Source organism: Copadichromis virginalis, linkage group LG8, assembly GCF_057382275.1.
Source record: "Copadichromis virginalis isolate Kocher_CV1m ecotype Utaka linkage group LG8, C_Virginalis_male_GT1.1, whole genome shotgun sequence".
Taxonomy (NCBI): Eukaryota; Metazoa; Chordata; class Actinopteri; order Cichliformes; family Cichlidae; genus Copadichromis; species Copadichromis virginalis.
In genome coordinates this window covers 17,655,216-17,671,642 of record NC_140625.1, presented here as the reverse complement: position 1 = coordinate 17,671,642, position 16,427 = coordinate 17,655,216, and the positions used below count along the sequence as shown (strand labels likewise).

The following is a 16,427-nucleotide window of genomic DNA, read 5'->3' as shown; positions in this document are numbered from 1 at the left end:
CTAACGGTGTTTGAATGGTTTTTCTAAGTTGAACGGTTTTGAAGGAGTAGGCTTTCAAAAAACGTACGGAATAGATAATAATAATAAACTAGAAAGTGCATTTTCTGAAGAAACTGCAGTGTGAATGCTTGAATCTGAATGTATGCACTGAAATGAATTAATTACTGAATTTAAGTTAAAAATCTTGAATGAGATAAAAAAAAAAAAAAACCGAATTTAACCTGAAAACAAAAGTGCTGAACTGCTAAAAGCTGAAGGTTACACAGAAGAAGAAGTTGGAAAAAAGCTGAAAATGTTTTAATTTTAAATTAGAAAAACCTAAGAAATGAGAAAAGAACATTTAGAGTCAGAAAACATGTGAAAGAATATTAAAAGGTCATATTCTTTGAATCACTGAATGACTAAAATGTGATCCCTCCACTTGGACCCACACAGTTTAAAAAGTTTACATCTCTGAGCTTTAAAAGACAAGATGTTGGAAAAAGAACAACGATGGCGACGTTTTGAGGGTAAAATGATGGCTGTGACACTGTGGACACAGCAGCAGTTGAAAGAGAAGTGTTTAATATGAATCTTGGCAGAGTGAGAGAGAGAGCTCGTTAAGCAGGCAGGTGTGAGCCTGGTTGCTATAGTGACTGCACCCAATGGCTCCATACACACGACACAGACATGCACCTCACTTTTGCTGCTTAAAATGAACAGAAAAGTCAGGCCGAAACAAATCGTTCCCATATGAAAAGTACAAGTCGTATTGACGAAATTCTTTCACCGTGAGCGACAGCAATGTCTAGTCTACTGAATTCTCAGTTTTCATGCCTGTGGAGTTTATTATATGGACGTGGTGACAGTGGAAAGACACCATGCTCTTCTGATTTTCAAAAGAACCTTCTGAGCCATTTTAACATTAGAGTCTATGGAAGAGTTGGAGGGAGGAGGCTGTGCATTGGTGACATTTATGAAAGAACCATAACACCTAGGACAATAGTAAACACATTGGATGAAAGAGGACAGCGATGGCTACGTTTTGAGGGTAAAATGGTGGCTGTAGAGCAAACGCTGTGGACACAGCAGCAGTTTTAAAAAAGATTTTAAGATTAATTTTTTTGCTCCTCTCACTCTAGCAGTTGAGCTCTCTCACTCTAGCCCCAACATTCCGTCCCATACACACCCATTATAAACTCTGAAACGGGTGAAAAAACATCATGAAACTTAAACTGGAACTGAAGAAAAAGTATAATAGATATTGAAAAGATAAATACAAGTTGAATAGTTGAATGTCTTGTCTTCGTTTTAAAGTTTGAATGGTGGCTCTATGTCAATGTATGTGGAAGTAGTAAGAGTTTAAAAATGAGTAAGTTGAATGAGGATTTGAAGGGTCTCCCCATTGAAATACATGGGAAATTTTGGGAAATTTTTGTTGAATAAAGTTGAATAAAATTAAAAATATAAATGTTAAAAATGAGAAAAATAGAAGCAGTCATGTCCAAAAGAAGAGGAATCTAATGGTGTTTGAATGGTTTTTCTAAGTTGAACGGTTTTGAAGGAGTAGGAGTACAAAAAACGTACGGAATACAGAATAAAATAGAACTAGAAAGTGCATTTTCTGAAGAAACTGCAGTGTGAATGCTTGAATCTGAATGTATGCACTGAAATGAATTAATTGCTGAATGTTAAGTTAAAAATCTGAATGAGCTGGAAAATACAGAATTTTTAACCTGAAAATAAAAGTGCAGAACCTTTGAAAGCTGATGTTCACACAGAAGAAGTTGGAAAAAGCTAAGCATGTTTAAAATGTAAATAATAAAAAGATGAGTAATGACAAAAGAAAATTTAGAGTCAGAAAACCTCTGAATGAATATTAAAAGTTCATATTCTTCTAATTGAAATGAACTTAAAAGATGAACAAACATTCTGCAGAAAATACAAACTTTAATATACAGCATGATGTTTTTCAGACATATACACATGTGTATATCATGTTTAATAGTATTACATACATCAATTTGTTTTGTATGTCATAGAAAATAACATAAAAATCTTAAGTCATATTTTACAGCTTCTTTCTGAAAAGGACTGGTAGAATAAAGAAAAATAACTAAATTAAATAACTAAATAAAAAATAATGAGCAACATATGAAATACATGAAAATTCAACTTTTAAAACCACAATCCTGAACCTTTAAATTGTGTTGGTTTCTTAGAACATGGCTGAACAGCTGTTTCTATCGGTCTACTTAATCTTCTGATCTGTCTACACATCTTTTTATTACTCATTCTTTTTTATGTTTTAATGTAAACAGAATCCACACAGTGGTAAAAGAGAACTGTATAGAGATTTGTGAGTAAACTCAAATGAAAGCCTAAGGTGGTGACACAGTTTAACACATGCAAATAATCAAATAAACACATTAGTCCTTTTTGTGAACATGGATAAATAAGTATCAATAGTTTACAGCATTGTTCAGCCATGCCACTAAATGCTTTTTTACACATTGTTTTAACCTGGGCTCAGACACAAAGTCCCAAATTTAGTTAGTCCCTGACTTTGAGTTGTGGTTATGACTAATTATTATACACAAGGCTTTATCTATCTAAACTCTAAGGACACAAATATGAAAAAACCTATACTTACCAGCTGATACCCCACACTACACACTAGGTGTGCCATGTGACCTGAAACTTTGGTACAAAATCATCATAATCATTCTGTTAACACTGTTTTTTAACACTGTTTGTGTTGCTGTTCAGCAGTTTAAAATGTTTTAGATTGGATTACATGGAATGAATTTGAATTTTCTTGGGGGTTTTTGTATGTGTTTCGTTCTCAGCAGATTTTTTCTTCCATACTGTTGAATTCCAGTTACCACATTTCTGGTCATATGACATCCCAAGTGCCCACTTAAAAAAATCCCCACAGTTAATTCAACATTAAAACAAAATAAAAAAATGTTAAATAAATAAAGGTTTGCTCTGTGATGAAATATTAAATAAGCATACATTGTACAGAGCAATAACAATGAAAACAATCCTTTAGCCTGTTGATCAGAGAGAGGCAGTCATTATGTCCATTTAAAACCTGTAATCACAGAGCACAATGTTTCTGTGAAACTATAAAGTCCCATATGATCCTCATCATGTCCAGTGACTTCAGAGTGGATCCTCCCTGTCATCCGGCCAGTGTTTGATGTGTGGCAAGCAGCACAGAAGCAGGATAGCTGAGGACTTTAAAAGAAGAGCAGAAAACGGGAACATATGTAGTTGTAAATGTAAATATCAGTGATACTTGTCTTGTCAAAGGGAATAAAATAATGAAAATGTTAACTTACACACTCATTTAGAGAGGATCTTGACACTGCACAGAGGAGGCACAGTCAGTCTGACAATGATGGTGATCTCCAGGGATGTTTTCCTGCAGCAACATTCCTGCCAACTGGCCGTATGATCCAGAGTAGTTGGTTTGTAATGAACAGAAAGGTGTATATGTTAGGTAGTGTGCACTCAGAGCTGGTCCTAAGAAACAAACACATCCTGTAATAAACTGAATACCTGTAGTAGTGCTGCTGCAAATATGAAGCCCTTCTATCATGAGTGGTTTCAAAGAAGGTGTTTTGGAGGCTCGGTCACAGAAACTGTGCAGTCTGTTCAGTCCTGAGTGTCTCAGCTCTGATGGGGATGGATCACAGAGGGAAACACCTGAGTACAGACATTACAATACACTCTAACACTCCTAAGGTCAAGTGAAAACACAATTTAAACACTTTACAAAGAATGAATACATGTTTTCATGGAAATTATGTCATTAACCCTTTTTGTTGTGAGTAAATCTCACCGGCTGCTTGTGGGACAAGCTAGAAGGAGGACTTATCACAGAATGTCTCCTGTGCTCCAGATGTGAAGTCTCACGCTCTGATCGTACGGCGATGAAGATGGTGATGATGAAGCCTCTCTGATCTGTGGCATTACAGTTTCTAGCTGCTATGTGCTTCACACTGTTGGATCTTACATGTGAAGCTTGGAGAAGACACAGGAGGACTGTGTCTCTCTTAAAAAAGAAAAAGAAAAAAGGAAACCTAACACCCCCCCCCTCAGCTCCCACCGTAAACCCCCCCCCACTCAACTCCCCAACCTCACACCATCCAATGTCTATACAAATGTAGGGTATCAGCTGGTAACAGAAAGCAAGTGTTACATATGTACTACTTATGTAACACTGCTGAAACATTTCTGGCCAGAAATGTGCAGTTATCAACCCAGACCCACCCTAATAAATGCACTGGCCGAAACATGATAAAAGCTCATAAAAATTTATGTTTCATCGAAAGATTTGTCCAAAAATATAATCGTATACTTTTGAAAAAGTTTAAAGTTTATAACAAACCAAAATAATAATATTTTTGTAAATAGTATTTCAAAATAGAGGCACACATAAAGTGGCTTAACTGTCATTATTGCTGTAATTAGGTTTGTTTGTTTGTTTGTTTGTTTGTTTGTTTGTTTGTTTGTTTTAAAAAGCAACCTTTAGTCATTATTGTTCTCTCAGAAACAATGAAGAAGCTGTTGAACATTTATGTGTTGTGTAGGCAATCCTCTGGTCCACCCTCCCTCCCTCCCAGCCACAGTGAGACTGGGGCAGCCTGGCAGGATGTTGAAGCCTGGCTGCAGAGAGGATATGCCTACACTATTCATTTTAAACTGCTATATTTGATTTTTCTGACATTTATAGGTTACTGTTAGTGAATTTTAGATTTTCTGTAATAAATAAAATTGTCATCTTTTACTGATATCATTACTTAATTCATGTAATTGTATTTTATGTAAACAATTCAAACATTATACTGCAATGCAGGGCGTCAACTTTTAAATATCGCTCTACTTTCTTAAGTCATTCAAAAATATAGAAATTACTTACTGTATTCAAAGATCTAGATCATGAATCATCACAGGACAATACACAGTATACTGGGTCATGGTAACTATGGTATGTCTTCATGACTCCAGAATGGAGACATCGATCTGACTGAGAAATGAAAATTAGGTCAAGCAGTGTGTTCTTCTCTGTGGTAGGGGCAGTGATGACCTGTGCGTATCCCCTAGACTCAAACAGCTCCAGGATTGGTTTGTTTGCACTGGATAAAACATTCTCATTAAAATCACCACAAACTATGATGGGATGACAGTCCATGATCTCCAATGAGTCTAATAGGCTTACCAGGTTTTTCAGGAATGGCCTCAGAGTGTAGTCTGGAGGTCTGTATACAACTGCAATCAGAGCACTGACTGGTGCTTCAACCTTTAAAGCCAGAAATTCAAGGTCAGTTACATTATGAATGTACTGTTTTTCATGCACTTGAATGTCACTTTTCACATAAACAGCAACTCCACCACCACTTCTGTTTGCCATCTGGGGAAAGTTTGTGTAGGACAGGTGTCTGTTGCGTTTGAACAAATTGTAATTTTCCAAGTGGAGACTCTCTGCGACAAAAGAGCCCCGCAGGTGTGTTTCTGTTAGGCACAAAACATCTGCTAGACACAATTCATGGTGACTTTTGATGTCATTAATGTGAGCTGGCAGTCCCTCTGTATTATGATGAACAATGGTGAAAACCTCTGACCTGCTCAGTGTTTGCCTCACGTGTAGAAGAGGCATCATGTCATCAAGGTTGGCTTGTCTCATGTTCTCAAGCGCTGCAGTGATTTCTGGGTTGGTGAATATTTTTTTCTCTTCCATATCAAGAAGATACAGTCCACTGAGAGACGTCACTCTACTGACAGCTACGTAGGCCATGCCGGGCTCAAAAATGCTCTTAAGAGAGACAACAGCTGATGTAGTTGTCATACCCTGTACCTTATGTATTGTACATGCAAAGGCCAGCTTCACTGGGAACTGTCTTCGTACCACTCCTTTCTGCTTCAGATTCTCCTCTGCTCTCTCAATGTACACCATGTCGTCTGCTGGTGTGCGGTTATTCTTTCCAGATGTCTCATTATCCATTTTAAGTCCAAGCTTGATGATGTGTTGGTCGTTTTCAGAGTGAACTACTCTAAGTAGTATTCCAAAAGCTCCATTAACCAAACCATTTTGTATGTCAATGTTTCTGGTGAGCATGACACGAGCTCCTTCTGCAACTTTCAGTGTGTCTGGTAACTCGTTTTTACCTCCTTTCAATGGTCTGTCTTGAAGTGCCATTCTGCCAGTTCTAGGATCTTTTCTATAATCATCTGCATGGATGTCAATGATATGAGTGTGGAGCAGAGCCAGTGTTGCAGAGTTGTGTGCATCCACTTCTTTATTAGTTGCAAAAATGTGCAACGCATCAGTTGGACAAAGGGCTGGTTCAGTTATGGCCTGTGACAACAAATTTCTATCTGCTTCGCAAAGCTCATCCAACTTTCCTTTCACACGAATTCTGTTCAGCATCTCTGCAAAGACAACATCATCTTTCTGACGCATAATCTCAGTCAGAGTGATCATCTGAAAATGCTCCCGCCACAGGTCGATCTCAGACGGGTCGTGCACACAGAGAGGTTTAGACTGTCGCACTGGGGGTAGCTGATAGAAGTCTCCGACAGCAATGACTGACATGCCTCCAAAGGGTCTCCGAGTCCCTTTGATCTGTTTGAGTCTTGCATCTACATATGCAAACAGATGTCTTGACACCATAGACACTTCGTCAATGACGATTATTTCAGCATTCAAAAGTTCTGATCTGACTTCATCCAGCTGATTGCCAAGTCCCTGAATGGGAGGTTTTAAGCTTCTAGGCAGCTTGAGAAGAGAATGCAGTGTTGTTCCAGAAATGTTAAAAGCTGCAGTCCCAGTGAAAGCAGTTAACAGGACAGTGGGTTTTGATATGTCAACGTCGTCTGCATATCTGGGCACTTTGCTCAGTATCTTAGATGCTTCTGAGTAGATGCATTTGATAAGATGTGATTTTCCTGTTCCAGCACCACCATTAATATAAAAGAAAAACTGCTCTGGGTTTAGAGCACAGACTCTTTTAATGCACCAGTCTCTAACTGCATAAAATATGCAGGCTTGCTTCTTGTTCAGATTCTGAAACATCTGACGTAACAATGTGGGATCAATAGCAGGGGGTTCCCTGATGGCTCTGACTTCTGTTGAAGCATCAGCCTGACGGCTGTAGTCGGGCACATCTTCCTGTTCATTTTCATTGTCTCGCTCTCTTTCTTGTTCAACAAGTGGCAACCTTACGAGATCTGATTCAGGTGCCAGATTACACCATTCGTCAGTCACACCTCTGTTCTGCTCATATTCCTCAACAGCGCTCTCGATCTCCTCACTGTTTTTCTCATATTTTTCTCTGTTTCTTTTGACAATGTGTTGCACGTACTCAAGATGGTCAGTACCTGGTAGCTGTACACAGCCAGCACCATAGAAAGCCTGATAGGTTGGCAACGATGGTGTTTTCAGTTCGTGGTCTGAACGATGAGGAAGGTACAGTTTAAGCAGTCTTCCGTAATATTGCTCTGGATGTTTTTCTTGTGAGCAGCGGTGAAATCTGATGATAGCAGGCTTATTGTTTTTGCGCCTTTGCACAAACCCCATCTCATTGAGAAGGGGCAAAACATCTTTACCTTTTTTCTGTTGGCCATAGACAATCCTGCAAGTAGCAGCAAAGTCTGCCATGCACATCTCCTCATACTCTGGTGTTTCAGGTCTGGCTTTGTATTTGTCATTCAAAGATGTCATCCAAACATTGGAAGACTCAGGTGTTGTGTTGTCCAGAACTGACAGGGGACGACTCATTTTCACAGGATTATCATCAGTTGGAATGAATATTACAGCACGTGAGCATTGCTTCATGTGAAGACCACATGCACGAGCAACACACTCCTGTGCACTGATCTCTCGCTTCTTTGAATATGCCTGCATGACGGCTCTCATTTCATCGCACTCATTTACACTGTCTTTATGGGAGTTCTCAATGACAGTTTTCAGGTACTCAGATAGCCCGCCCTCTTTTTTTGATATATATTTCATTAAATAATTTGCAGCACCAAAAGCATCTAAAACAAAGCTTATGTCGATATTACTGTTCCAGGCTTCAAGCAGATGTGGATTATAGCCATTTATCCAAGAGTCTTTTGGATCACGCTTTAGTATGATCGTACTCCTCATGTTCATTTTATTCAGGTATCTCTGATATTCTGCATGTGTCAACTTGCATCTTTCCAAGAGCTGCTCTAAACTCATGGAAGCAGTTTCAGGTTCATTCAGCAGCTGGTTCAGTGGTCTGAGCTTGTTCTTTGCCGTTTCTACTTCCAGTGCATCATCCTCACTGGGTCTTGTGATCATTGTCTCATTGCAGGGTGGTTTGGGAAAACCAAAACGGCACCCGGAGCTTAAACTCCTAAAGCACGTCTTTGTGTGGTTCTTACTGTGTTTTTGCACTTCTGTTACTTTTTTGTACAGTTCAGGTTGTTTATGTGGATCAGGCAGCTGAGCTGTGATGTATTTGTTTATAAAATCAACAACAGTTTGCTCATCATCCTCCTCAAACACAGGAGCACCTTCTACCCACAGGAGGCAGTGTATGTGTGGGCTTCCTCTGTGCTGAAACTCAACTCTGTAAAAGTAGTCAATGACTTTGCCAAGTGGCTCTGCGGGAGATAAGAGTAAATCTCTGAATAATGCTTCAACTCTCTTGTCAAACATGCGCATTGTTGTGACAGGATTGCTTCTCAGGATGTCACACTTTGCTGACCAGTCGAGTCCTTCAAAATTCACTTGTTCACCTTGCTGCCTTGTTATTGCCTCGATCACTTCAGGCCAGCGCATTTCAGCAGCTGAAAATGTGCAAAAGAACGTGGGAGTTCCCAACTGTCTGATCATGGCAAAAAGATCTCTTGTTGTTTTCTCCCAATAGGCTGGGGTTCCTCTCAGAGGCTGCATGAATCTCACTGCATCTTTATTTCGCACCAGTTTCTCCACCTCATGTTTATCTTGTAACATGCCTGAGGTTATTTTTCTACCATCTCTGGTCAGAGGCTTTGCCTTCCTTAACTGTACTGTCATGCTGGATGTAGCCAAGTGTATTTCAGTCACAAACTGTGCAAAGAACAAATAGTTTGTGTCTTTGGCAAAACGATCATCAATGCAGAAAAGTCTTGATTTGAAATACCCACTGGGGGATACTTTGATCAGCCTTCTTTCATCAAGTGTGTTTTGGCCTGTAGGAAACTGCACAGGGAAGGCCATGGCCTCCAGTTTAGGTGTTTTGAAAAAACTTATTGGATTGTTTCTCTCTGCAGGAGCAACAGAGTAGATTCCTTCACTGAAACATAATATCTCCTCAGCCACATCAGGGGGCTGCAAACAGGACTCGAGTGCAAAACCACCATTAGTCAGTCCATCTGCTTGCTCTGAATCATCTCTCATCTGTTCATGCGATTGTTCACCATCACAGGGTAACATGTCAATGTCCTGTTCATTTATATTTTGTGCTTCACTCAGTGCATTTTTCTCACAGCTGTCAATTTCCATTAAATCAGCCTCATCATAATCGTCCTCATTCATGTTTTCATCATCATCATCATCATCATCATCTTCATCAGGAAGTGTTGGATCACACAGCTCAGCATCATCTCTGATGCTCACATCCTTATACTGTGGGTGAATCTGCTTGAGTTTATGCAGTGCTTGCACAAGTTTAGACCAGCTTACAGTCTGAAACAGCTGATGACCTTTGTAAGACAAGCGTCTCTTCAGTTTTACTCTCATGATCTGAGAATTAATTCTCAATCGAGGCAATGCTTCAACAGTTTCCTGTACCTCGGATGGGACACAGACCACATTTCCTCTAATTGCTCTTTGTCTGCCTTTGGGAAGAGGAATGATCTTGGCAAATGGTATGCACTTGGCTATGAGATGTCTCTCCAGTATGTTGAGATCAGACAGTTCAGGTGGAATATCAGCAAGATTCAGTTTATTGGCAACAGCAAGTGCTGGCATGGATCCATTTTTAAGATGATCGTGGCAGGTGTGACAAATCCACTCTCTCTTTCTCTCATCAGGCACTTTGCACTGCTCATTTCTGCAGTTTTCATCACAAACATGAACATACTTTCCTGTCAAACATGTTGCAACCACATGTGGGTTTTTGACATAATTTGACCTTCTGCAGGGTCGTACTTGGTTTGGAAATGAAGCCTTGAAACAGACAGTACATGGGTATGATGGTCCAACTTTGATTTGTGATTTGAACACAGATATGGCCTCGTTGATCACACTGTTGTCACTCTCTTGGGTTTGTCTGTTCACCCATCTGTATTTCCTTTTTATTTTCATTGCACATCTCATGTTGTGCATAATCCTGAATGCAAGATTACTTTGATACCTGTCTCGCATTAGTTGTTTCATTAGTTGTCTGTGTCTCTCTCTGAATGCATTGTCATGTGCATAACGCTGAGTCACTCGAGATCTCTGTCTCTCTCTGAATTCAGGGTTTTCTTGATACCTTTTAGTTATATAGTTTTTTTGTTTTTGTCTAAATTCAGCATTTTCATTATAACGTCTTTTAACATATTGTTGTTGTTTCTGTCTAACTTTAGCATTTTCAGAAAAATGTCTCTTAATATATTCTTTTTGTTTGTGTCTAAATTCAGCATTGTCATAATAACGTCTTTTAATATATTGTTGTTTTTTCTGCCTGAATTCATCATTCTCACAGTAACGTCTTTTCATATACTGTTGTTGCTTCCGCTTAACTTCAGGGTTCTTTTTATATGCCTCGCTTGTGCAAGATTTTTTCTTTTCTTGGTATTCTTTGTTTGAAGCATACTTTTGTCGTTCTTTCCTTTTTTGATTTTCTTTTCTTTGATTTCTGGTTTTCTCTGATGCCATTAATCGTCTTTTCATTTTTCGCCTTTGATGTTTATTAACTTTTGTCAGTTTACAGATTTTCTGAAAAACTTCATCAGAAAGATCACAGGCAGCACCATTTTTTATTGCAGCATTTGATTGACATGAAAAAGCATCATTTGATAAAAGGAAATTAAATTGACTGGATTGGTCTTCAGTTGGTATATTAGTAAATTCATTCTCATGAGCTTCATATGATGTGAACTCAGTAATGTAGACTTCTTGTTGTTTCACCAGTGGTGTACAAACAGACATTGGAGAGATCTCAGTAAGATCAGTGGTTGTGTTTCTCCTTGGAGTAGAGGGGTTTGCTTCATCAACAGTTGTATCAGAGTGAGTAGGTGCCACAGCAGTGGCGGCTGTTGGTCTGCAGACTGTGTCTGTGATAGTATCACTCAGATTGACTGTGCGCACACTGTAAAACTGCACAGGCTTCAGTTCATAGTTACAAGAGGGTGATATCTCCATCATTTCATAAGAATCTTGGAGCCTCTTAATCATGTCACTCAGGAGTGTGAATTTCAGCATCACTGCTGTACCACGATTACATGACCATAGTGGTAGAGGAAGACCACTGGGTGTTCTGGAGTGTGGATCAAAGAAACCATATTTGCCTGATGTGGATCTGAACACTGCGATACACAATCCACTCATAATCAGTAAGGCATACTGCACATCTGACAACAGGCAGCTCAGTCCTGCTTCTAAGCTCAGAAAGGTATCTACTGCCTCCTCTGGAGGTTCTTCAAATGTCCCATACCGGGAAGGCTGTGTCATGTCAACATGATATATAGACCTACGAGCATCAACTTTGTCTGGCAGCTCATCGGTTGCCAAATGAATATTTTTAGGAAATCTTTTCTTGGCCTCTTTGTACATCACATCACCTTTATCCAAGACCAGATTAAGGCCAGCTGTAGTCAGGTTTTCATTCTCATGAAGGAATGCAAGAAATGTGAGTGAGTTACATGTGCACTGCTTGTTTCTGGAGTCTCCATATTTAGGATGAGCCTGGCTGCGAGATGCACAGATATGTGTAACAGAGGGCTGGTTTTCAAAGTTCACTCTTTCTGCATGAGATGGTCCTGCCACATCACTGTGACGGCCTCTTTTTACAATATCAGCATAACCCACCTGTGGGGCACTTGACACCTCAGGTTGGTCTCTATGGTTTACCTGATGATCATTAAATTCATGCTGCAATCCAATCTTTACAGCATCTGCATAGGATACCTGTTGTACATGTGCAGGAACATGTTGACCTGCCTGTTTGACACCATCAGCATTGGTCTTTGCAGACACAAAGTCTTCTGCAGAGCTCTGAGGAAAATCACACTCAGCTTGTTCACATGTTGGTACTTCATGAAACTCATGGAACTTCTTCCAGCGTTGTTTTGCAGCTTGTGACTTTTTCTGCTTCCTTGGCATTTTTACACAAGTGTTTCTCTTAGTCTTTAGAAAATATGTTTATAAAATAAGAGTGGCACAGAGCAGGAGATGTTTTCTTTGTCTTTATATTTCAGTTTTTATTTCTCAGAAACAGATGTCTTTGTTTGTTTGACAGTTTGTCAGTCGAGAGAATAATATGCACTCTCTTTATTGGCTTGGCACAACTTAGCAGCAAGCGCAAAGTGAAAAACAGGTAGAGAGAAAATTTAGAAGAGAGAACAGACAGAGTAGGAGAAACACGGCTGGGAAATCACAATCAAACCGTGAATTAGAGTTTTCTTTATTTGTTCAGTTTGTTCTCAGGTAGAGGCAATATGCACTCTTTATTGCTTTAATGGCTTGGCATTTTTCAGCAGCAAGCCAAGAGTGAAAAACAGGTAGAGAGAAAATTTAGCAGAGAGAACAGACAGAGCAGGAGAGACACGGCTTTAAATCAAACCGCAGAGTTTTCTTTGTTTGTTCAGTTTGTTCTCAGGTTGAGGCAAAATATGCACTCTTTATTGTTTTATTGGCTTGTGCATTTTTCAGCAGCAAGCCAAAGAGTGAAAAACAGGTAGAGAGAAAATTTAGCAGAGAGAACAGACAGAGCAGGAGAGACACGGCTTTAAATCAAACCGCAATAAGATTCTTGGTTTGGCAAAATTTCTCACAAACCACAGGGTGAAATACAGATGGAAAGAAGGCAGAGACAACAGGTGGAGTAGGACAGAAGATAGAGGGGTTGGGGGGTTGGGATGTGAGATAGAAGACTGGAGATCTGGTCCTTGTTCTTCTTCTGCACACTGTGAACAAAAAACAAGAAAAAAAAATAATTTTAATAAAATTATATCACATGGTAATTGTATGAACTAATTGTGACTACTGAAAAAGGGCAAAACAAATATTCAAGCTAAACTGTTGTCGGCTGCCATGTGCAAAAAGTTGCACAATTTGGCACTTTTTAAAAGAATAAATATTTAATTAAATTCAGCAATAATATTTTTAAATACAAATATGATTGAGTGAATTGTTAACTAATCACATGTAATGTGCAAAAATGTACGAAAAAAATATTTTAGCCCAATTGTTAAGCTGAACTTATGTGTATTTATTATAAAAATGTGTTTAAAAGGTCTAGCACAAAGTTTGAACCCATCACTTTAAAGCTTATATTAGTCAGACTCTTTTTTTAAAAATTTGGTGTACTTCTCTAACAGTATGTGCACACCTACCAGGCAAAGCACAGATGTGAGTCAAGTTCCTGAAAGTGTAAGACAAGAAATAACATGTTAGTTGTCTGTACAGTGTTATCAGACTAACAAAAAAACAAAGCCCACACGACATGATACACTGAACTTATAGTCAGCAGGGTAATTATAGAGTAATATAGCACACCAGCTGATACAGCAGCCATTTTATAATTCAAACTAATTAACTGAAGTATTTATTTAAGTACTTATATAAGGCTACTGTTAGACTGTTACTAGCCTTAGCATCGCTGCTAACGCTAGCATTCCTGCTAGCGTTAGCACTGCTGGTAGAACTAGCACTCTTACTGTTAAAACTGAGGCACAATGGCAATAATAAAGCTCATTTGTTACTTTTGTCTCACTGACCGCCAATAAATATCACAGGAATATCACAGGAATATTCTTTTTGTCAGTTAAAAACTGCTAAGGCTAGTGTTGGCACTATAGCTAGCGTTAGCATTGATGCTAGCATTAGCATCGAAGCTAGCATTAGCACTGCTACTAACAGCAAAAGTCATGAAGTACTCTTACTGTTAAAACTGAGGCACAATGGCAATAATAAATCTCATTTGTTACTTTTGTCTCACTGACCGCCAATAAATATCACAGGAATATCACAAGAATAGTCTTTTTGTCAGTTAACAACTGCTAAGGCTAGTGTTAGCACTATAGCTAGCATTAGCATTGAAGCTAGCGTTAGCACTGCTGCTAACAGCAAAAGTCATAAACCTATATAAATGGTAGCAAAGGTTATTCTTTTTTTGCTTTCTTTATTCTTTGAACTCTGTTGAACTTTAAAAAGACTTGATATGTGAGTTTAAATGTCAAACATGTATTTTTACCATCATAAAATTAAAACAGTGCTGTACTGAGTGTATTGTACTTACCACAGCAGAGAGCAAAGCGGAATGACGGCAGTTGGTGCAGTGATTAGTTAAAGACTGATGAGGCGTTCAGGTGGTGCTTGGAAATTTGAGCATCAGTTTGAACATCAATAATGAGCATATATATTTCTCTGTCATAGAGAGACAGAGAAAAAAATACACAAGACTCACCAGCATACAAATTGGTACTTTTTCTCTTTATGTCACTCATTCGCTTATACTCAGGAAAGAGGGCAACTGGCATTAAATTAGCAAATAAAAAGTATGTCATCTTGAACTGTTTTATGGATTTTATTTTAAGACTACTTTGAGCGTATTCGTGGGGAGATAAACTATACAGACTAAAAACAGAGACATTAAATGAGATTCGATTATTTAAAATGTGGGAAAATACACTACAGACAGGTAGATGCTGTGAGCTTTAATTATCCAGTCAGAAAAGATTATTTTAAAGTCATCAACTGACTAAAACTGCCGAGGTATGAAAAACCTGTGTGGAGAAGACAAGTCCACCAATACACAATCAACTTGAATTTAACAGGGCAATAATTCAGGGCTCTATTCAGTTAGCCTATATTAACTACTGACATACTGTTAATCTGTGGCAAAAGCCTGTCAAACCTGTCTTATTGTACCTATTGAAAAAGTTAATCTTACTACAACTGCTTAGATGTAACACACATTTTTGATTTAATCTTGGCAGAGTGAGAGACAGAGCTCGTTAAGCAGGCAGGTGTGAGCCTGGTTGCTATAGTGACTGCACCCAAGGGCTCCATACACACGTACAGAGACATGCACCTCACTTTTGCTGCTTAAAATGAACAGAAAAGTCAGGCCGAAACAAATCGCTCCCAAATGAAAAGTAAAAGTCGTATTGACAAAATTCTTTCACCGTGAGCGGCAGCAATGTCCAGTCTACCAAATTCTCAGTTTTCATGCCTGTGGAGTTTATTATATGGGCGTGGTGACAGTGGAAAGACACCATGCTCTTCTGATTTTCAAACGAACCTTCTGAGCCATTTTAACATTAGAGTCTATGGAAGAGTTGGAGGGAGGAGGCTGTGCATTGGTGACATTTATGAAAGAACCATAACACCTAGTACAATAGTAAACACATTGGATGAAAGAGGACAGCCATGGCTACGTTTTGAGGGTAAAATCATACCTGTAGAGCAAACGCTGCGGACACAGCAGCAGTTTTAAAAAAGATTTTAAGATTAATTTTTTTGCTCCTCTCACTCTAGCAGTTGAGCTGCCTCACTCTAGCCCCAACATTCCGTCCCATACACACCCATTATAAACTCTGAAACGGGTGAAAAAACATCATGAAACTTAAACTGGAACTGAAGAAAAAGTATAATAGATATTGAAAAGATAAATACAAGTTGAATAGTTGAATGTCTTGTCTTCGTTTTAAAGTTTGAATGGTGGCTCTACGTCAATGTATGTGGAAGTAGATACAGTTTAAAAATGAGTAAGTTGAATGAGAATTTGAAGGGTCTCTCCATTGAAATGCATGGGAAATTTTTGTTGAAAAAAGTTGAATAAAATTAAAAATATAAATGTTAAAAATGAGAAAAGTAGAAGCAGTCATGTCCAAAAGAAGAGGAATCTAATGGTGTTTGAATGGTTTTTCTAAGTTGAACGGTTTTGAAGGAGATAGACGCACCCAATGGCTCCATACACACGACACAGACATGCACCTCACTTTTGCTGCTTAAAATGAACAGAAATGTCAGGCCGAAACAAATTCTTCCCAAATGAAAAGTACATGTCGTATTGACAAAATTCTTTCACCGTGAGCGACAGCAATGTCTAGTCTACCAAATTCTCAGTTTTCATGCCTGTGGAGTTTATTATATGGGCGTGGTGACAGTGGAAATACACCATGCTCTTCTGATTTTCAAACGAACCTTCTGAGCCATTTTAACATTAGAGTCTATGGAAGAGTTGGAGGGAGGAGGCTGTGCATTGGTGACATTT

At 38.8% G+C, this 16,427-nt stretch overlaps 1 protein-coding gene across 1 annotated transcript; it reads right to left on the bottom strand.

The window, feature by feature from the left end:
* Window positions 1-1,909: 1,909 nt before the first annotated feature.
* LOC146703148 (uncharacterized) lies at window positions 1,910-15,181 on the bottom strand. The gene is made up of 8 exons (XM_085467320.1): window positions 14,616-15,181; window positions 14,448-14,523; window positions 13,543-13,571; window positions 11,026-13,113; window positions 5,210-10,089; window positions 3,547-3,663; window positions 3,327-3,430; window positions 1,910-3,222 (listed from the first exon to the last, which is right to left on the bottom strand). The coding sequence occupies exons 4-6, from the start codon at window positions 12,308-12,310 to the stop codon at window positions 3,658-3,660; spliced, it is 6,171 nt and encodes a 2,056-aa protein (XP_085323446.1). The 5' UTR covers window positions 12,311-13,113; window positions 13,543-13,571; window positions 14,448-14,523; window positions 14,616-15,181; the 3' UTR covers window positions 1,910-3,222; window positions 3,327-3,430; window positions 3,547-3,657.
* Window positions 15,182-16,427: the final 1,246 nt, after the last annotated feature.

Bases quoted from the DNA above. Each gene is read 5' to 3' on its own strand.
- LOC146703148 (XM_085467320.1), bottom strand. From the start codon at position 12,310: ATGCCAAGGAAGCAGAAAAAGTCACAAGCTGCAAAACAACGCTGGAAG. The intron at 10,090-11,025 runs GTCAATTTAATT...CATGTTTGACAG, and splicing joins ACCAACTGAAGACCAATCCA to GAAAGTATGTTCATGTTTGT.